General features: G+C 46.6%; 1 protein-coding gene across 1 annotated transcript in view; it reads right to left on the bottom strand.

Moving 5' to 3' along the window:
* Nucleotides 1-21,327, bottom strand: part of LOC144137183 (peroxiredoxin-6-like) — a 62,241-nt gene extending 40,914 nt beyond the window's left edge. Inside the window, exons 1-2 of the mRNA XM_077669452.1 lie at nucleotides 21,201-21,327; nucleotides 6,801-6,957 (exon numbers count right to left, since the gene is read on the bottom strand). Of these exons, the coding sequence (XP_077525578.1) occupies nucleotides 6,801-6,957; nucleotides 21,201-21,286 (243 nt within the window). The 5' untranslated portion in view covers nucleotides 21,287-21,327. The remainder of the gene's footprint in view (nucleotides 1-6,800; nucleotides 6,958-21,200) is intronic.
* Nucleotides 21,328-23,096: the final 1,769 nt, after the last annotated feature.

The following is a 23,096-nucleotide window of genomic DNA, read 5'->3' on the forward strand; positions in this document are numbered from 1 at the left end:
GCCCTACAGAACGCCATACTGAAAGGTGGATAATGCTTTCTCCACGCTCCAACTAGCGAAAACAATAATTTCAATCAAAACTAAAAGCACTGCCATGGGAATGGAAGATACGTGTTTCAGGTTTTTAAGTGTATTTTTTCTGTATTTCCCACGAACTACGTGCCGTGCGGTACTATACTTAGGCCTTTCCCCCAAAGTGTTATTTTACAGTGATTATTATGCGGCTATTGTTACGTATGGCTTCTTTATGGTTGCAGTGTAGCAATAATAGTTACACTGCACTGCTATATGTGTATGCATTTTGCAGAATGTAACATGATCCCGATCACTACTTAGGAAACCCTTTACGACATGTAGGCATCTTGAGTTTGTATTTTAAAGTATTATGACATTTAGCCTCCACACGTGGAATTTGTACGTACGCCGGTCATACTAAATTTGTCATTGAGTTGACGGATTAAGAAAATAAACCTGTATTTAGGCTTTGCGAACTATATCGTTGCATCTGAGCTATATCTGCCGTAGTTTCGATGAGAGATTACTTGAGTTCCCCGCCGCTATTTAGATGCACACTGAAGTGCGTGTCCACATTGTTCATGTTACCAAATAATTAAAGTCTTCGATACCTCGGATATGTTCGTTTCTTTTTATCAATTCACGAAACTAATTGATTAATAAAAGCGCATAGGTAAGTGCCATTCCTTGCACACCATCTTCCACACAGATTTGCGGCCGTAGGTAATTATTATTACTCGGGGTGGAAAGTTCCGCAAGTTGGTAATGGGATAACTAAGGCATGTTTCCTAGACCAAAAAAGGACGCCAACAGAGGAGGACAATGCGGACGGGACAGACACCAGAGAGATTATGATGACACACATGGAAGTCCGGGGTTAAATTGATGGCATTGCTAACCTGTACAACCTAGGCGTGAGCATGCAGGCTGTAACTATTACCCATAAATTGGGCAAACAATCTGGTAGCGTGAAAAAGCAGTGCAAACAAGTGTGACTTCATTGCGGTAGTTTTTGGGACGATCGCGAACAACGCAGGGTTCCAGACTTCCCTTGTGCTCCACCGTAATGCTCCGGACATTCCGTGACAAAGTCAGATAATAGACAGTTCATAATAGGAAACCCCCAACGTTCTGGGTTCCCCAAGCAGCTTTGGTCGCAAACCATGCATGCGCAAAAGGCTAGCCGTCCTTGTGGTTTTGGGTTTTCATTGAATCCGCTCGTTATTTTTCCGAAATAGAGGGCGCCCCAAGCAGGCTCTAAGTAAGGTCCCTGAAATTACTAAGGTAGCGCCATCTTTAGATCTCGCCGCCTTTCGCCCTCGCCCGCGCTCCTTTCCTACTTCGTTTTTTGCCATTTTCTTTTTCGCCGGCGAACGCCGCGCGCCATTGGCCAAGGGAAAAAGTCACGTGGTTTTTTTTTTTTTTGCTCCGCCGCCGGGTCGCCTTGCCGGCTGGGACATTGCGCAACGCCGCCGCTGCGACGCCATTGCTGGCTTCCGAGCCACCGAGCTTCAGTACCGGCTTTATCGTAGGCGCCAGCTAATAGCAAAGTAAGAATTAGCTGCTCGTTTCGAAAAAACGTCGCACCGGTGTCGTTTTATGTTGCTTCTCGGTGCCGATGTGTTGTGCCTTAGGCAGCGCGAATATCGTTAGGCAGGGCACAAGACTTCGTTATTCCGTCCGGGAAACGCGACGCAGAAAGGAGAAAAGTTTGGTTGCATAGATTTGAACAGGCATACTTCAGGCCGACGCTGCCATCACTCTTTAGCGAGGTAAGTTTCTGAATGTTTGTTCTTTCTCTGTTAAATTCTGCGCGAGCTTGAGCGGTCACTTACGAAGAAATGCGTATTCCCTTCGCGACCGTCGTCCACGCTTTGTTCTGAGTAGGCATTGCGCGCAGCGCCGAGTTCGTCCCGTCGTAAGCTTTGCTTTGGATAAGAGGCCGTGTATTTGTCATGTGCGCGCTTAACTTTCAGCATCAATATCAGCGGCGTAGCATGTTCAGTCAGTTGTCGTAAGGTTTCCGTGACGCGAGAATTGTTCACCTGAATTCATGCATGTTTTGGCCGACGGCAGCTTGCGTCTGACCATGTATTGTGTGCGTTCCGAGTGCGTGTACGCTCTTTTTGGCGTGAAGTCATGTTTTGTGTGTTAGCGACCCGGGTGGTATTATAATCCCGTTGTTATGACATTGGAGTGATTTGCTGCGTAATATGGGCTTGGTCGGTGCGGCGCGAATTGAGGCTGTTGCGAGAAAAAAAAATTGCGGCTAGGTAAAACAATTTAAGGCCAGCTAATATAGTGACCGCGCCGTTGACGTACGTTTGGTTCGCAATTTCTGTTATCGCTTTATTAAATTCGCGCACGTTTGAATGAGCACTTCAAATGCATATTCGCACCGTAACGGCTGTACGCCCTTTCTTCCGTGTATGCACAGAGGAACGTTAATTACAATTTGCGTTTGCATTACACGTGATGCCGTACATTTGCAATGTGCGCGCTTACTTCATCTTAGTAGTCAATGGCGTAGCGTATCCAGTCATTGCGATTTGAACCAAAACACACTGGGCGACTATATTATTTTCAGCAGACGTATTTTTGTCCAGCAAAGCGCTTGCTAAACGGGTTTAGTGTAGCGAGTTGAGCGGACGCGGCACTGAGCAGATGCGCGAACACGAATTTGACCATGCTACGGTAGAACGGTCACTAACTCCCTTCTGCAATGCATTATTGCCTATATTTGCGGAGTGTTTGTGGCGCATCTCAAACTCGGTGGCGACATTTTTTTCCCTTCTCAATAGGATTATTTCACGGATCAATTTGTGCAACGGATATTGGAGAGGCTTGGCGTTAAAAAAACTAAACCCAAATGCCACTCCCAACATTTTTTTCTCACGGGAAGCCACGTCAGCAGCACAAGCCACCTGCACGACGTCATTACGGACGTTTGTTCCAATAAAATATCTATTTGATGGCACCAATTCATTTTTGTGATTTATTGTTTTCTCTTGATAATCATCGTGACATTGGTCCTCTTCTGAATTTCTTTCGGGTGTATCCCTGTGTTAGTGCAATGTACAAATATGCCAGAATATATCCCAGCACAAAACAATTCTGTCCAGGCGCCTCCATTAATAACGGCTGTAAACGACCGCGCCCGGTGAAGAAACGTATTGAATGATTAATTAACTGCAGTAACTAGTTACATAATTTGTACCTAGAGGGACTCGATCTCTGGTTCGTATGAGAAATACGAGGCCACAAATCTGTAATTTCAGTTTACCCGATCGATTGATCGCAGTCTTCTCTGGCGCGTATTCCCAGAATTACAAGTCTGCGTTTTTCACTCGGTTCGCACATGAACGTACGGCCGCGAGTGCAGTTTAGTGTATCCGGCTGCGAAGTCGGGGAAGCAGGGGCTTTTCACGTCGCTGTACGTGCACACACGCACAACAGCATGTGTATCTTTTTAATCTACTCACAGGAGCCTATAACGACATGAAGGTGAAAAAAACATTTCTACAAAAACGGCAAAGCACTCTAAACTGCGCGGAATTAAGGTGGATATAGTTCGTTAGTAAAAGCGGGCGCAGAGTGAACGCCGCTGAGGATTCACAATTATCGCAAGAAAGGCGAGTGCAAGGACGCCAGCGCAGCGCTCGAACTACGGCATTTGCGAATGAGGCGCTCTGTATACTGCCGCGAACCGTGCGCAAGACCTCTGTGCAGTGATTGCACGACCACAGTCACGCGAATGCAAGAACGGAACTACCGTAACAGAGCGGTTTGAAATGTCCACGCTCGATCCTTTCGCATTCACGAGCTATCCTGAGGTGTTACAGAATGCCGCACACGTAAACAAAAACCGCGCTGTGAGTATGCGCCAGCGGCATCCGCCCCGCAAATATCTCCTTGTAGACAAAAATATAAAACAAAACACTATCACTCAGTGCGTGTTGGTAAAACGGGGCTCTAGAAATCCTATAAATGCTACCAAAGAGCGATTTCGGCGCGAAAACAAGAGCAAACTGCAGCGAGCGCCCTGAAGCGTAGCGAGGGCGTCTGCTCTCAAGTGGCCAACAAATATGGCGGCACCGGCACGGAGTTAAAGGGACCGCGGCGCCGCGGGTGAGGGGAAAGAAAAAAGAGGAGGTCAGCGGAGAAGGAGGGAGCAGTTGGCGCTACCTTAGTAATTTTAGGGACCTTAGCTCTAAGAGGAGCTTGCGTTCTTTGCGTCTTTCTCGCAGTCATCGAGACTCCGCGTGACAACGGCTGAAGCGAAAGCAGCGGCTCGCTTTCACCATGAAAATTGTGGGCCAGGACGATTGCTCAGCTAAGTTTGTAGATTTTGCTCGTCATTCGCAAGATATGAATGAAGAAAAAAGGGCCCATCTCCCCGCGAGGGGGACTCGAGTAAATGCGTCGCATAGGGGGTGGGTGTATTGCGTTAACGTTTAGTGTTTGGGGAGTTGGTGGTAGTGAATGCGTTGTATCAGCAGCTTCTTGACGTAGTTTGAATGAGTCAAGGATATAAGGCGCGTTCGTAGCCTTCCATTCTGTGTCGGCTTTGTGGCGCAGTGGGAAGAGCACCATGTACCTTGCGTTCCGCCCGCAGGGTCGTGGGATCGAAACCAGGCGCCGGTAAGAATTATTTTTTTATATAGTGTAGGGGGAGGGGTGCGGACCTGTTGTTGAGAGCGAGGAGGGTAGCGTGATGCGGGAGAGGAGGAGTGGGGGAGAGGGCGCACCTGCGCGCTGAGCTGTTGCGGACGGACGGTGGACGCTACATGTGAGTTAAAGAAATGCTCTGCATTTAATATGAAGCGCTTTCTAGGAGCAGAAGCACCGCGCACTCACTGCGGCCGTGCCTGTCCCCGTTGCTCAAGAAGGGGCTCGAACCGACGCAGGCCCTGGCAGCTACCGCTTGTCGCCGCTTGCCCGAATCAAATTCATCGGGAAAAAAAAAAGTTACACATGCGAGAAAGTGGCTGATAGCGTGGTGAAAATTTCACGCAAGGCGGCGAACAAATCTTCCGTAAGGCTGAGCCTACAGCTATCTACACTGACCGGCCGCGGAGGCTGCTGAGTGACCTGCCACTGCCCGTGCACTCGCTGTGTGGGGAGCGGCCGAAGGACGGCGCCGCTGCGCGCCAGAATTAATGCAGGCCGCAGTATACATCTTGTCGCCGATCGCCAAATGGCAAGTACGGCGGAAACGAAATTGCACATGCGAGGAAGGCGATGATAGTGTGGCGAAAAACTGCCTTTGGCTTTTGTAATGTTAGCGAAAGCGGCGATGAAATAAATATCTGCCGTTATGCTAAGCCTCTAAAGTTCCCTGCCTCAGAGCAACCCAAGCCAGGCTGCGTGCTGCTGGGGAACGCCCTTGTGGAAAATTCGTCACGCGCGAGCGTGTTGCTTTTGCGTTCCTCCCACTTCCTGCATGGGGGCCCCAGCTACAGATGTTAGCGGTTGAAAAAAAAGCATCAGGGAAAAAACAGTGCTGTTTTCGCTTTTATACAACCAGGGTAACCTTGAAAAAAAAACAGAGTTCCGTGGAAATTTGTTGTGCTGCGACCAATCTGCCGTGAGGGAAACGCTTTCTGAAATCAATGACTTGAGTGAAAGCGTGCGCATATTTTGAGAGCGGAATCCCTGCTGGGACTTTTGTGATAGGGCACGAAACAATGATATTCTTTTCAGTGTAAAGGGAAAAATTCATCGGACACTTTAGTCTATGAAATGATATGAAAGCAAAAGCCAGCGATAAAACTTCTTCAATGTTGCGTCGCGTTTGCGGTGCATCCACGTCTACCATTCATGGGGCACGCATCCGGATAGTTTTTGTTCTATCCTGGCACGGCACAGGGTTAGTAGTGTAGTCACCACACTTGGCTGCAGCTCTTGGTGACGCGGGTTCAAAACCCATTCGAACCCAAATAAGTTTCTATGTATATTAATTTGCTTGTTTTCTTCTAGCAGCGCCCTTAATTTGTGAGCTCCAACTGCTAGCGACACCTGCCCGCTACGTCAGAAGCCAGCGCCAAGCCGAGGAGTGCCAGGGCGAGTGTGTGCGGCGCACGGCAGTGACAGTTCGGATGCTCTTTGAGGTGCCTTGCCTTGCTAATAAAAGTACTTGCCATGCATTCGAGTGCCTTCGTTACTTCTCGGGCTCTCGCTGGCCCGCGTAGCCCCTCACCAATTTGGTTTCATTGGTGTAGCCACATGAGCCATCTAAGGCATCCGCTGTAAGAAGTGTCGAATATTTTGGAGACCTTTGCGAAATTGTCTCTTTTTTAATTTTTCATATGTTCTGTAAAAAAGGTGGGAAAGGATGTTTTTTTCCCGCCCCTCGAACTTACACGAAAACTTACACCTCTACCCCAAACACTGCGTTCCCCATGTTCTAAACCTGCCTGATGCATCATGTGGTTTTAGTGCCCAGTGGAGCCGCAAGTAAGACGGGCAAATTCACTTCAGTATCACTTTGTGCAGGGTTGGAGCGGCGTACACAGGTCTCTTTGTACTTTGAATGAGTGAATTTCACTTTGGTATTTGCAAGCTCGCAAAAGCCTGCGAAACAATCCATTGATTAAAGATCTGTTAAACGTCTACGAAGAGGTATGCGATCAGTCACTGGATCATTTCCTAAAAACATTGCAGTAATAGAACGCACGTAATGTCTCGACGCCAGCAGAATTGAACCTTCACTCATGAAAGAAGGGAGGTTAAACAAAACCAAATATTCTCATCGAAATGGCAGCATCGAAGCCACGGACTCGTACCTTGACCCACAGCTTGTGTGACTCGAGCGAGTTGCACGAAAGGGCGATAACCTTGATGTTGTTCTTCTCAAAGTCGGGGAATATCTTGGCCATGGCGCCCAGCTCGGTAGTGCACACCGGCGTGAAGTCCGACGGGTGCGAGAACAGGATGCCCCAGCTGCGAAAGAGATGTCATTTGGTGTACGCCTTGAGCAGTGTAATCATTTCTCCCTGGTACGGAAAGATTGTGTGGCTGCATGGGTTATGGCTTGTTATATTGCGGGCCTGTGCACAGAACCAGCATGTAGTTCGGGTGGGTTAAATTTTCGTGTAGTGGGGTTGCCGTGGCAGTGTTTACGGGAGACGGCCAGACAGTGCAGGTCAGAGCAATAACCCTATATTTGTTACTCTAGCTTTTCCGCGCAAGTGCTCTTTAATTCTCTTTGTTTTCCCGCTATAATTTAACAATGCCAAGGTTAGTTTAAGTGCCACGCATCTACGTCAGGATAAAATATCGGACAAAACAGAGGCCCACTAAAACTAGATAAGTGCGCCTTAGCCCTGTCTATGGGTTTTTTCCTCCCGTAGTTACCTCTTGTTTGAACAGACCCTGCGATGTACCAACTACCACATGACCACCTAAATACTGTTCAGGGATGGGGTTGTGTTTTGCCAGCAGGGATTAAGGGCCGTGGTTTCGAGCCTTGACACGCATAAATTGACCAATCCATGTCCGATTCCCAAGTGATCTGGAGCATCCACGACATAAAATAGTTTCCTCGTAGTGCTCATTCTTGAATGTAGACGCGTAGATTGCCATATTTTACTTCCGGGTATTTGCACGAGAGATGGGACAGGCGCGTCCGGTCGACATCTTTAATTTTGACGAAAATTTTATATCCAGCCACTTGTGCAGCAAGGAAAACATTTATGAAATTTTCTAAAAAAATTGCCTTCAAGAAAAAAATTCGCAAGGTCGTCTCGGGTGGCAGGGGCGTTCAACAAGTAGCGCGAAATTCGAAACAACGGCTATAAAACAAACTATTGCAGCTGTTGCTGCAGGGTTTTTTTCTGCGGAGACTTGCATAATATCCAATAAGTTTGCATACCCTTTTTTATATTTTCAAGTAAAATTTTTGTAATACAAAATTAAAAATGTCAAATTTTTTTCAAAAATTGCCAAAATGTGCGGCTCCCTTTCTCTGCATCTAGGCAAATAAGGGAGGTAATTTTTAATGGTTTTTTTGCCTCTTTTTCCATTCTTCGTGCCAAATTCAGTTGATGTAGAGAAAGTGGTTCATTAAGAAAAATGCGCCGAATTTCAGGTCAGTCCCGCATTTTGGTCTACTTTGAAAGCCGATATAAAAAAAGGCCATCTGCAATTTTCTTTGAAGTGTCACAAACTGAATTCAAGATTGTTTTCTATCACAAGCTTAAAAAAAAAACTTGCTGCAGGGTTTCTGCGGTTTTGTAGCTACAAAGCACTGTAGCAAACTTCCAACAACAACGTAAGGCTAGAAATGGCCGGTACAGTTAAAAAATCATAAAATTAAAACAGAGGTGACCATGCTTTCTTGAAATTAACCGTGAATGAAGTACACAGCATTTTAATACGTTGTAGAAATGCTTTCCAAGTGCACTCCTCCAGTTAGCGCACTCGTATTTTCTGAATGCATCTTTTAATGCACTTCTCACCATTCTTTTGCGTGTTCCCCGTGTAGGAATAGTCAGATAATTATGACCTCCAAATTTGTGGGAAGAGGCTATGTTTTGGATATACACCAACGCACGCCAGCTTTAGAAGATCGACAGTTGGACTAGTTGGAAGTGGTTCTTGAACACTTTGTGACTTGACAGGGACACAAGAAAAGAATAGAGATACGAAAGCGCTGTCATCTGTCTGGTTTCCTCTTGTGTCCGGGTCGAGTCTGCGCTATTTCAAGATGTTCAAGTCCCTCTTGAAGCGTTGGGGAGAAGTGTTCCGGTGGAAAGCAACAAGTACTGACGGGAGCGGCTGTTCTACCTTCTTCGTTTCACCTAGGTATGGCCCTTCTGCTTCCCGGGAAAAAAGGAGCCATAAAAACAAGAAATCGCCGTGATTATATGTGCAGCAAAAGCTTTTCCAGCTGCGAACAGTTTCCGCGTGATTATTGCCTGTGGCTATTAAGGCAAACCAACGACTCCACGGTGGGTTCTAAGCCCCCAAAAGTGCGTGTTTCGCACCGATTATTTAAAAGCGCAAAAAAAAAGCTTCTCAAAGGAACTGTCGTGTTGAACTGGCACCTCCTTAAATGAAGCTGCCACTACTGAGGTACGGATTTGGGGCTCTAGAGTAGGTTCCGCCACTTCAAGGAACTCTGTGTAGATTCTTCAGATACGTCGGTATCCGAGGAATTGTTTGCTCCTGCGCGCTTAGCTGTTGAGAAGCTGAACACGTTTTCTCAGAGTTCAGAAATGTCCATTTTAAGCCACCGCCACATGGAAACAACGTTGTTGGAATTCCTACGCCAGGCGAGAGCAAGTAACATTGTAAACGTTTTCATTAAAAAATCAGATTAAGTGTGATTGCAGCACATGAGGCAGTACCCGAAGCCCCGACATCAGCAAAACGACGGTCGATGAACTTGAAGCATGCGTTTGACACCTGATACTCCTATGGGCACCCTGCACCAGACAGAGGCCGCTGTGAGCGCAGCACTTTTCTGAATGAAGTTGCCTGTAGGGCACGCTAGGGCTTCGAAAAAGGAGTGGTGATTTCTCGACCCGTGATCATCCACAGCCTCCAGCGTGCCGTGCCAACGGTCTACGGGGCTGTCGCTGAGACAAGGCGTAAACAAAGAGAGCCGTGATGAATGCAGTATTTCCTGCTTGCTTTTTTTCATTACGCGCAACCTGATTGGTCGGTTACAATATCAGCGATACATGTCTTGCCACTTCCGCCGCTTAAACTGCTCGCTCGTCTTGCCTTTTGTTATGGTATTGTCAAGAGCCTCCTTTAGGTGTGCGCCCGTGGCTTCACTCGGGATAATCATGACTGTTGGTATCTTAGCCAGGGCGGCGATGCTTACGTAAATTGAATGTTATGAATAGAGGTCATGATGAGCATGACATCCTTCACAATAGAAATGGTGCCCCGAACCACAAGGATGGGGAAAATGGCGCTGCTGCTTGTGCGGCAAAGATCAGCGCAACGTGCCTATAAAAACCGCTGTCACCTGTTAAGACTGTACGGCCTCGTCGGGGCTAAGAACCCTTGCAATGGCGTATGGAGCCACAGAAAACCTAAAGTGGCCGTGGACTCCAGGTTGCAGTAAAAACGCGGTGGTATACCGGTTTCGAGAACCGCAGTATGAAGCGAGCGCGAGTTTCCCATCTGGAAAAGGAAATGCCTTGGTTAATTCGGCAATTATTATCCCTCCTCACAAGTGTTGTTTGTTACCAAATGCAATTATTTTTTAAACATTTTAAGTTAAGCGGTGATAAAAAAGCCCGGTTTGGAATTGTGTGGTTACGCACGAAAGGTAGAATAGGCCACCAATAATCCGCTTGAAACAGGAGTTTTTACATCATATTCAGGGAATGTGTACTTTATACACGGTAAATTTCAACAAACCATGACCACCTCTATTTTACTTTCATGATTTTTTTAAGTTGTACCGGCCATTTGTCACCTTACATTGTAGTCACAAGTTTGCTACAGACTACTCTAGTACAGCCCCGAAATACTGCTACAAGGTCATAGTTAGTACTTAGTGCTTTGTAGCTACAAAAAACACAAAAATAGCGCAACATGGTTTCAAGCCTGTGATAGAGTACAACTTTGGCTTCAATTTGTGAAAGTTTGAAAAAAAAATCAAAGATGGCCTTTCTTTTATATCTGCCTTTAAAATAGACCAAAATGCGCAACTGGCCTGCAATGAAAAATTTGGACGAAGAATGAACAAGGATGGAAAAATAACACTAAAAACATTGAGCTCCCTAACTTGTCACGATGCATAGAAACATGGCCCGAAATTTTTGACAATTTTTGAAAAAGTGTTATGTTTGTAATTTTTATTCAAAAGAACTTTACTTGAAAATATAAAATAAGTATGCGAGCTCCGTGGACAGAATGCAAGTCTCCGCAGAAACATCCTGCAGCAACAGCTAGAATAGTTCGTGTTTTGCAGCCGTAAAAGTTTCGAAATTCTCGCGACTCGTCCAACGCACCTGACACCTGACCCGGATTTAGCAACTTTTTTTTTGCTAGGCAAAACTTTTTAAATGCAGAGCATTTCTTTAACTCACGATGTCACCCGGCGTTGTCGGCGTGCCTCGGCGTCCGCAACAGCAGTTCCAGGTGCGCCCTCTCCCCCACTCCTTCTCTCCCGCATCACGCTCTCTCCCGCATCACGCTACCCTCCTCGCTCTCAACAACAGGTCCGCACACCTCCCCCTACACTATATAAAAAAACAATACTTACCGGCGCCTGGTTTCGATCCCACGACCCTGCGGGCGGAACGCAAGGTACATGGGGCTCTACCCACTGCGCCGCAAAGCCGACACAGAATGGAAGGCTACGAACGCGCCTTATATCCTTGACTCATTCAAACTACGTCAAGAAGCTGCTGATACAACGCATTCACTACCTGTGGGCGGAACGCGAGGTACATGGTGCTCTTCCCACTGCGCCACAAAACCGCCACAGAATGAAAGGCTACGAACGCGCCTTATATCCTTGACTCATTCAAACTACGTCAAGAAGCTGCTGATACAACGCATTCACTACCACCAACTCCCCAAACACTAAACGTTAACGCAATACACCCACTCCCTATGCGACGCATTTACTCGAGTCCCCCTCGCGGGGAGATGGGCCCTTTTTTCATAAATCTAATTTCAGATATCTTTTCGCCTGTGTGCAAAGGCCTATATATAAAATGTTCGTCAAAATTAACGATTTCGACCGAACACGCCTGTCCCATCACTTGTGAGAACACCCTGCCACTATTAGTACAGAATACGGGCAATGACAACGTAGCAGTGACCCGGTTCAATGGCTCAGTGAAAAATGTATTATGCTCCTGAGAACGAGATTTTGGGTTCAACCGCAGTCCACGCAGGCCATTTTCTGATGCGGGTGACCAAAAAGATTATTTATGTGCAGTTAGGTATAATTTCGTAAACAGAGCATTGTGGGGCATGTTCAGCTTCACGCATAGAGCCTGAAGTCGACTTCTTTGTTGTAGTGGTTTAAAAGCGCACCCCAGAAGACAATAGTACGAAGGGGATGCTGTGCAATAACTTTAATGCTATTGTATGACACGAACAAACCCTCGCCTTAACGGAGTGGGCTGCATGCGATGGCTGATGTTCGTCGCTGCTAGGCTCTTGCTTATTTTCATTGTGCAGCTTTACACGAGCTTCAAAGCATCTGGACGAGCGCGTTTCACGCCATATTGCTCTGAATGTGGCAGAGAATTCTATGGAGATGTCCGGTATTCTTGTCTGCGTAACGCCGAGATATACGGCGAAATATACGCCGAGATATACGCCGAGAACGAAACGCCGAGATATACTACCATGCCTTGCAAATGAGCTGACGCTGGTTTAAGGATTGGGAAGCCATTTTGCAACACGCATTAGACAAGCGACTTGCAAAAAAACGCATTGCTTTATTTAAGTTTTGCCACCCCAGCAACCTGCTCTTTTCTAGCTTTCATGGGAAACAAGAAAGCCGGTAGGAATTGGTTAGAAGTGGAACCATGCAAAGAATTCTTGACTAACTTCGCCAAGTGGCATCTAGGTAAAGGGCTTGACGAACAGCCTTGTAAAGGTATTATCTTTTACAAGGATGTTCGTCAGGCCCATGTTTACGGTCAAATATGATACTACCAGAGTAACTGACGGATGTGGCGTGTATTGATTCGAATAGATGCAACAAATTGGTAATTGTCGCCAAGCCCAAGCAAGCAGCCTGACAGAGGCGAGCCGGTTGTCCCATGGACATATTCCCTTTCCCACTTGCACTCGTTCTTCTACTGTTTCAGCATACCCTGCTACGCCTCCAGGTAAAAGCGAAACAAATACAAATCAGTGGTTCAAATGTATGCCGCATTTTTTTCCCGCCCATTCAGCTTGAATGCCTGGATACAAGGCAGACCAATTCTATTTACTGAAGTGGAAATAATATATGATGTGCAGAAATGGCGTGTTCATGAGTGCGAGTGGGGGCTCTAGTAATGAGTGGTAAGTGTGAGTGTCCACTCGCACTGACCAGTCCTGGACAGCTCAACTAATGGCAAGGGACGATCGCACTCATAGTTAGTGAGGCTTATAGCCTGATTCAACCATTCGACGCCGAAGGCGCTCAGTCACCAGGGTTTGCCCCTCACGCTATCTACTTTTATAATGGAGGGAATAAACTATACGGAGAATGCTGCGCGACAATTTTGAAACCTAGTGATACAAATAAAGAAGAGTACTCGCAGAAAACGTACCCTGGTAACTGTACAGCTTGGCAGCTGGATGTACCTCACGTGGTCGCCCACCCGCGCTGCAGGCCGTGCTTCTTATGCCCGTACGTGTGTCGGTTCTATTCCGTGTGCCACGTGGGCTTAACGACACGGGAACCGAAGGCGCGCAGATGATCAGGTGGAGAAAGAAGTCAAAGCTTAATTCACCACGGTTAAACCAATAAGTGCTGTGCGCCGCGATGACAGAGGATCTTTCCGGGCCTTTATTTCATAAAGCAGACTGCACTTATGTCTATTACGAATATTTACTTGACTGCACCACTCAGGCCCTCTTTGTAGTAGTTAACCTTTGTGAAAACTGCAGGCAGTCCAGCACTCACCCCAGATTGACCCGGCTAATGCACACTAAAATGTGTAAAGGAATTGTCACAGCGAACCAGACAAACATCGCGCAACTGTAGCCTCACTTCTGCAGCTGCATGTTGGGAAGAAGAGCTCGGGAAGTTTATGCTACTTTGCCTGGGCACAGCACCCGAAATACAGGCCCTTATATTTCAATTGCCATTCCTGAGAGGCTCACCAGCTTCGCGGTGCGTCTGAACCAGTCTCTTGTGTGGCCTCCCGATGTAGATCTTACCAAGAAATTTTACTGATTAATATAACTTTCAGTAGTTACCGGTTTGAATCAAACTTCGCATCATTTTGCCCACTCTCGGCAGATGCCTGAAGGGATTATGTATGTATGTATGTATGTATGTATGTATGTATGTATGTATGTATGTATGTATGTATGTATGTATGTATGTATGTATGTATGTATGTATGTATGTATGTATGTATGTATGTATGTATGTATGTATGTATGTATGTATGTATGTATGTATGTATGTATGTATGAGCGTCAGCAGGGGGCGCAAAAGTGGCACTGCCCCCGCCCCAAGCCGCACCAACACTTGCCCCCTCCTTCCCCACCCTTCCTCAGCCTGGCTACTCCACTCATTCTCGCTGATTTTTCCACTGAAATCGGTGATCACAACTTGCCACAGTGCTCATTGGGACCACAACGTCAGACAAAATGGGAGGGGGGAACGCTTCTCTGGGGTTTCTTCAGCCGGGGCGCAGGTAGACACTACAAAAAAAAGACCTAAGCCAGCCGCCCCTGGACGCCTTAACCATAAAAATTCTGCAACTGGAATTAAAAAAAAAACGAAGTTTTCACTTCAGACGAATAAGGGACCCACCTTGTCCATCTCCAGATAAGCTAAGGCTCGGTTATTTGTTATAGATTCCCCTCGCCTAATGACAAGTGCTGAGACACTGACGGAGCGTGTCAAATGTGTTTGAAACGGATGCTTCTGTGCGTTTGTTCCTGAGAAGCATTCTGGTCGGAAGCTGCTGCTCGGAGTATGAACGAACGTTTACTTTTTCCGGACAGCTTTGCTAAATCTGCAAGGAAAGAGGCTAAAGCTGCAAGGAAAGAGAGTGAATATGATAAACCTTCGCGACCCCTCAGTCACGGACCCCTCAGTCACGGACCCCTAACCACAAACACAATACACGCATCCGTGAATTGCATTATGCCGAGATGTACGCTCTTCGTTTTGCATCGGACCTGCTTGCCAGGGCCCTGTGGGCCTCCACCACCCTACTGCCCTGAACCTAGTGTTAAAATAAAGTGGTACTACCTACCGCTTGCCACCTTTCGCTTCTCGCTAATACTTTTACTCCGTAAGTGAACTTACTTGCGGCTTCCGTTCGAAAGGCAAAGAATTCAGCTCCCCCCTCTTTTTAAAGCAAAGCTTTCTACTGCTACCACCCAACGGTTCCTTCGTGGAGTGCGCGACAAGAAACTCTCAACGCGGCTGCGGAGTGGAGAGGTCGTTTTTACTCCCGGAGCACAGTCTAGATGGCGCGGTGAATGGTTACCGAGCTTTCTCCGCGCGCAAGTAGATGCTCACAACGGCGCGCGCGTCGGCGGGGCGGCTTTGCGTCTGCTTTAGCGACGGTTGTTTTGGGCCTGTTTTGGCGCAGTTTGGAGTCCATTGCATGCTTCCTTCGCACAGCTTGATTAACTTTCTCCGCAGCACCTCCTGGGTAACCTGGACCCGGCGGAATTTAGTGGTCGTACGGGAAAGATACGTTAGGGATTGGTGTACAGGCCGGGAAACGAAATGTAGAGACCACATACAGACATCTCGCCGCTAAAGAAACGCTACCTTTAGCGCACTGCTTGTCACGAATGCTAAATTCCGTTTGCTAAATTCGTGAAAAACAATTCGGTTGTGTTTTACGAGGTATTACAAAACGCGAAAAGAGCAACAGGCTCTGATAAAAAATCGATTTTGTAGAATTCAAATTTGGCGCCCTTCGAAGACCGCCTCATAGTCTCTACAATGGCAGAAAGAGGGCGCCAGGACTCCGCTAGAAGTAAGAGTTCCTGTATAAACATCCCCCTCGCGAGGGGCACGATCAAATGCAGAGCATTACCGGGGGCGCACGAGCTTAAGTAGTTTGCGTTACGTTAATGTAGTTGCACTTGTGGCAACTGCTGACGAGAGAGCGCTCGTCAGCAGTAATTTGAATGAGTCAACGATATAAGGCGCGTTCTTAGCGTCCCATCCTGTGTCGGCTTTGTGGCGCAGTGGGTAGAGCACCATGTACATTGCGTTCCGCCCGCAGGGTCGAGGGATCGAAACCTGGCGGCGGATAGTATTTACTTTTATATAGTGTAGGGGGAGGGGTGCGGACAAGGACGGTACGGACTACGACGGCACAACGCGGGTGACATCGTGAGTTATTGAAATGCTCTGCATTTAAAAGGGATTATAAAAGTTCCCTTAGCTTTCTCGCAATTCTCAAACTTACTAAACTAACTATTTTAAATCGGTATAAATGGGAATGACTAAGCCCACGTGCCGAATTTTTTTGGTGTCTGCGCTTGTTTCACGCGGTGGTGTAGCCGAGAGCTAGCCCATCATGACGGCTAGGCTCCGCTGTTTCACAGTTCGAAAGACGCTCCTCTCCGTTCTCTTTCTGCCGACGCACGGCCGGGCTACAGCGGTGGCGTCCGCTGCTCTAGTCGGGCCGTGGCCGACGCTGCTGCGTTCGGGACGGCGCCGCGAGAATTCCAGGTAACGGGTGGCAGAATCTCTGGTTTCACTCTTTGTAGGGCCACGTGTGTGAATTCAAGTGGTGTCGAATGGGCAGTTGTAGGGGATGTCGTTTAAAGCTTTGCTTTCCAAGCACCTTAACCGCGTGGATTAGAGTCGATTTTTTTTCTCTGCTGCTAGGTGGCAGCGACAGGGGCAGTCGGCAGCATCAGCGCTCAGCCGTTCAGCTGGTGTGGCGTCGAAAACTCACTCCTTGCATAAGCCAGTCGTGCCTCCAACGTGTACCTCGTAGGGTAGACAGATGGGAGAAAAAGTTCGGCTAGGGCACCTCGCAGCCTCCGCGTGCCAAAGTGAGCTCGCGTTTGTGAGCATGGCGGAGACAAGCGAGAAGCTTGTCGGAGTAGTTTTAAATGCAGAGCATTTCAGTAACTCACGATGTCACCCGCGTTGACGTCCGTAGTCGTAGTCCGCACCCCTCCCCCTACACTATATAAAAAAATACTATCCGGCGCCTGGTTTCGATCCCTCGACCCTGCGGGCGGAACGCAACGTACATGGTGCTCTACCCATGCACTGCGCCACAAAGCCGACACAGAATGGGAGGCTACGAACGCGCCTTATATCCTTGACTCATTCAAACTACGTCAAGAAGCTGCTGATACAACGCATTCACTACCACCAACTCCCCAAACACTAAACGTTAACGCAATACACCCACCCCCTATGCGACGCATTTACTCGAGTCCCCCTCGCGGGGAGATGGGCCCAATTTTTTAGACCAGCGTGAAGCTCGTTCATTTGATCTTCTTGGGAAGCTAAAATGGCCTTTAGAAGCTTCATTAAAAAAAACCCAATGCCGATTTCTATGGAGCACCTTCGCCTCTTATTTAGACTCTCTGTTATTAGCACAAGAAAAAAATTTGGACACCTCCGCGCTTGCTTGACTTCATTGCATTACCTATACGCACCGAGTAACGAGCAATACTGCCATTTCGACAACCTAGTCTGTGAAGCTGAACTTTGCGTGTATCGTTAATGAACATGGACTTGAATAAATACCTGGTGGATTTCCTGGCGTTGCTGAGGGGATGCATCTCGATATCAGTACCGCTCTTCAAATGGCCATCATATTCCCCCTACGACATGCTGTTTCGATCGAGTGTTCCTTTAACGTAATTCGGCGTGTGAAAACGTGGGTTCGTTCGACGGTTTCCCACAGTCGCCTGTCTCGACTCGTCATGCTTCAGCTGCATGGTGAAAATATTTGGACAAGCAAACAGCATTCACAGAGATGACCATTAAGAGGTGCGCGGGCCCGTAGACGCAGTGCTTATATTTATGGAGTACTAACTGTAAGAATGGTTATTTACAAATCAAATACCAATTTTTCGCAGTCTTGCCTCCCGACATAATTCATTTTATACGGTTATAGGTTACGTTGGAGGCAATTGTTTCAAAACCTGTGCCTTCAATCGTTCTGTTTAATAAAATGTTTCCGTTATGTAGTTTAGTGGTTTCTTGTTTTGATGTATGAGTGTTAAAAACATTTTGAAACAATTGTTAAAATCCTTTATTTTTTAAAACTGAAGAACAGAAACAAATTTTCTTTGTTATTTTCCTTGCATGATGGGGAATTGTTACCCCCGCCCCCCATATTTGTACGACGCCGCCACGGGTTTGCCCCCCTTAAGATAATATCCTGCCGCCGCCCATGCATGTATGTATGCATGTATGCATACATGAACATATGCGGCTATAATACGTGTAGGGTGTCTGTCTTCGTACCTTCTCCCTGTTGCAGCTGTATCCCAGGTTTCTTATGTCAGCACTGCAGTGCCAAGACCACATCAATTAAAATACAGTACTCCCTTAGGGGTGCCAACCAAACACATGTCAATCGCTTCTGCACCCCTTTCCCCGTGGTTCTCCTTGTTCAATGTATTGTGTATTGTTGTGTTCCCGTTAGTTTTATTTTCTGCTTTTTTCTCGGGTTATTCTCCAGGTAATGCTTCTTTTCTCTCTTATCTTTGCAACGGGTACTATTCGGCCGCTCGTGGAACCCACCTTAAATACTACTGAAAAAAGAACCTCACGGGGCGTGAAGCAATGTCATCTGCAACGAGGCTGTCGACCTCTGTCAGGCGGTTCAAACCGGAAGGGACGGCTTCTCCCACTTCGCGCCCCCAAGACCAGCCGCCCAAAATGAGGAAATTTTACCCATTCTTGATCACTGGAGGCACAGCGGAAGCTACCTCCTGTGGTCAGGTAGGGTTTGCGTCACCCAGTACATCCACACCCCATCAGTGCCATGCTAAACGCCTCTACGCAGATAATACCCTCACAAAGAATGATAGTTGCTTAGGTTTTCTTTTTTCTGCTGCAGAGACATCTCCTCCAGACGTCGACAAGATAGTGACGCCACTATGAAATTATCATTTCCCCACCTCTAAGCAGCGTAGGTCACAAGCGCTTTGAAGGCCCGACTTACCGAAGCGGGTCTTGGCAAGAAGCTTCGGTTTTTGGCCAAAAACTAACTAGAAGCAACTTTAAGAGCTCAGTGGAGCAGCGAATCCCTTGGTTTACTTGCACACATCGAAGGTGTCTTCACCTGAAGCTCTGAGCCATGATGGACCAGAGCGCCTCATGGGAGGGAGCGTATATGTTGGGCGCCATATCCGACGAATGAAAATAATATATGTATTTCAGGGGCTCAAGGGTATCTAAGGCCAAAGAGAGCCAAGTATATTATGTCGTAAGCTGTCTCAGTTTATACAAGTTGAAATAAATGTAGTTCATAAAAATGGTTATTGTGCAGGTGTAGAAAGACCTTAACCGGAAACGAAGTTGCTCTAATGAAAATACAAAATGGCATTGTTAAGGTGTAAAATCATCGAAGAGCCTAAAACATGCTTCTTACAGTAGCAAGGACAGTGAGGGTCCCGCTACATACCAGGAAGCCTTCAGAACCGCCCTCATTTCTGAGAGAGTCTCTGGGTATGCGTGGTAATAGATTACTATTGTAATTTCACATCATTAAAGTAGGAAAAAAGTCGATTATTTGAAAACACGTGCATTCCCTAAAAATTGTGACGGACATAAAACAACGCGTCAGTGTAAAGCTCTGGAAAGCCGTGCTGTCTCGCGTCGCCACAGGCTAAACGCGGAAAGTAACTAAAGCAACTAAAATGCGGAGAGCAACGCCTGTGTGGCCTATTCTCAGCTTGAATAGAGATACTTCACTTAACGTGTTTTGTTGTTTTAGTATGGTATCTACATGCAGTAGTTTTATTAGGCAGAATTTGCTGTGAGTTTCTTGGTCGCCTTGTTGCTGCCACTGTTTTCGGAACATAATTCTTTTAAGTAGCTTGAGTTCCTGATATAGGACACGTTGTAGGTGCAGTTCACTGCGAAGTGCGGTGATTTCGATGCCAAAATGCCAATGTGGGCGGATGCCCAGCGCACCCTTATTTGCTTTTGTGTGAAGGCCAGCATCATAAATTTAATGAGAAACCAGGTCAAACACATTGTTTCCATGTCGCGAGGCCGTGGCCATTCGCGAGGAATTCGTAAATGTAATGGACTGCTTTGTCTGTGTTTGTATAATGTATTCAACTACCATAAAATGTCTTGGCTTCTGCAGTAAAAATATATGTATTTCTTTTCGTTGTCATTGCGCTATTGAAAATGGGGCAGTGTGCACTGCATTATACAGCGGGGGAAGATTTCAGGCCATTGTGTAAGTCCACAAAATGCTGTTAGATATGTCCTTTTGGCGCCCTGCTTTTGTCAGTTTCTCAGAAAGAAATGTCGCAAGAGACCGTGAACAGGTTGCAAAGAACACTGGGGTGAGTGACTGGAGCTCTGGGTCTCGCTAAAGGAAACAAGATGTGCCTCAGAAAAACGGCGCACAAATTTAAGGCTCATTTTAAAATAATTTGGTGGCGCGTGTGTTTTTGATGATGTGGTTACAAATATTGCCAGCCGTTGATAATACCTTAACAGCATAAGTCAAAGCTGTAACGATGCGCTGCCTTTCTATACCTCAGTGATTGCATTTAAAATACAAGCGTTGTATGGATCTCGTCCGGATACCTCCACCTGCAGAGGGAAGTTCTGAATGCAGTACTGGGCCCAAAAACTTCAGAGCCGTTTGAAAGGCACCGTATACTAACTACCCTGGTAACCCGGCCGCGAACTCCGTTAGCTGTTAAAAGATCCAGGAAGTATAGCGTTAAACTGCTAAAAAAAATGCAACAAGTGCAAGCGTAACTACGATGGATAAGGGCTTTCCGAACGTTATGTTCTGTACTCATTTCGTTTCCAGATGTTTGATGTAAGGATTAAATATAAGTTTCGTATTCCACAGAACGTCCTGAACTCTCGCGTTTTGTTTTAGCGGGGAGGGTAACCCTGCTTACGCTGTAAGTCGTGTTCTGGAAGTACGTCCGGAATAAAATAGTGGGAGCTTCTTAGCTCCCAAGTCTATTGGCCCTTCACACAAAGAGAGGGTGCATTATTTAACTGAAAGGGACGTAGTCAAAGTAGATGGAGTAATCCTTGAAAGTAAAAGTTTCAATTCCTTTCTTAATGTATGTATTGCTGTGACAAAAAACAAATGAAACTTAATTGTGAACGTTGTGGCACACGTTGTTGAATATTTGACTATACTATGCACCCTAACAAGGAAACAAATAGCAAGGATTTGAAGTCTAAAAGTGGGCTGAAACTTCGGAAATGGTATTCCAAAGTTCACCGGTTCAGGAAAACAAAAACGAAGGAATGCAGTAGGCAAGGTGGGAATAAAATCAATCAGAACCTGGCAACCCAAAAGTCTAGGTCTGACAGCGCGACTTACCTGCCATTGAAGAAATCGTGCAGGACCAATGTACCCATGGTGGTCTCGACGGTGAAATTGGGAAACGTGTCCCCAAGGTTTACCATGTTCAGGCGGCCCTCAGCGGAGCAAGCGTGTAACGGCAGAGAATCCTGCAAGTGGCTATATAGGCGATGCTTGACCCGTGCCTGAAAATGACGACAGCTAATGAGAGCCCACTCTTTCCCTTCAGCGTGGGATCTTCTCGTGCACCAGGCATGGGCCAATCGCTAGCCTCGGCGCTCCACGCACAAAGACGTTCCGGCTCATTAACCGCTCTATTTAGACGGTGTTTACTCTTATGATCGACAACGGACGGTTGTTGCGAGAGGTCACTTCCAAGCGCAACTGAAGGAGATCGCGTGTGCACAGGAAACTCCTGAAAATATAATCACGTTTCAGTATGTTTATCGTTACGGGCGCAAGAGGCTTTTTTTTCAACGAGAAAGAGCGATGATTGCTTAGGAGAGAGGGGGTCCAAAATATTTTCAATAAAATAAGGCATAGGCAAAGCGAATGCAAAAACCGCACCATTTTTATACCGTCGCTAACCAAAAACGCCATGATTCAAAAAGATGCCCTGATCCAAAACGGGCATCTAAAGCTATAAATTGTCTAACCTCGCAATGAGAGCAGGTGATTTTCGCTATCCACTTCTACAGACCGCGCTAAGTCCGCGCTACAAGCTTAAAAACAGTCTTCAGGGTGTGAATGAAACGTCGATACTTTAGTGCTGTGCATTACTGTATTTATACAGATTCAGAATACTGGGGCATAAGGGGTCTAGATTGATATGTTACGCCACAAATTTAGTTTTATTACTGAAACTAGTACCCTTACATGTCTTAAGTGTCCAACGAGGTTTTTAGAGATCAGCTGTCTTGTAAAAAAAACTAGTGTCTACCACAAAAAATATGCTTGCTCTATTTATTCTTAAGAAAATCTTGGTACTTTATGGATGGCATCACTCGAATACCGTGCGTTTGTCGCGGGCCGTAGAACGTTCCAAGCAATCAAACAAAACAAATCGATCCACTCGCTCCAACATGCAGATGTTCGTAGGTAAAAATATAGTCATAAATTTACTATTATTATTAAATATATCGTATTTTGGATTGGCGAGATGGGAAAAATATTCGTCTCTATTGTGCATCCATCACTACGCCATGAATAAGAAGCACTAAATATGGCAAAATTATAATGACGCCATATAGATGCGTTAAAGTTGTGCCATTTAAGTGCAACTTTCCGCAGGGTGAAGCAGCGGCATGCAGGCTGCATGCAGGCAGACACTGATTGTCTGTTGCGTTTTCACCGCCTTTGCTATACACTGCTCGTCAACGGTATGTGACATCTTGCAGACACCGGCATCTTGCAGGCACAGTGCTGAATCAGCCAGCTGTTGACCGCCTGGTGTGAACGTGCTTCTTACGACACACCGACGATATCCAGGCAGGCTCAGAAGGTGTGGGCGAAACGCCTCGCACTTCAGCGTCTCCTATTACGGTGAGGGGGTTCAGCCACTGCGTACGCCTCGGCTCGTCATTTGGCTGTGAGCGGTACCATACTTATTCACCCTATGCGATGCTTAAAGGCTTATCCGACCCATTCAGCAGCCGACAAGGTGACAGAAGCGTATGCCTAGCCTTGAGATGTGGAGAATGCACGACCGAGTGGAACGGCGGACGCCAAATAAGTTGTTGCTGGGAGGCGAAACCGAAACTTGCGTCGTCGAATCTCTAGAAAAGCCACAAGAACCACATTCCGTCATATGCTTGCTTCAGATGTAGCTAATGTTCTTTAAAGAAAAAAAAAACAGTATCATTGACACACCCAACAAACATGATTATGCTATTGTAGTTTTGCCCCTACTTTCGT

The sequence above is a fragment of the Haemaphysalis longicornis genome, unplaced genomic scaffold, assembly GCF_048455015.1.
Source record: "Haemaphysalis longicornis isolate Haplotype H1 unplaced genomic scaffold, Haemaphysalis longicornis Haplotype H1 scaffold_1, whole genome shotgun sequence".
NCBI lineage: Eukaryota > Metazoa > Arthropoda > Arachnida > Ixodida > Ixodidae > Haemaphysalis > Haemaphysalis longicornis.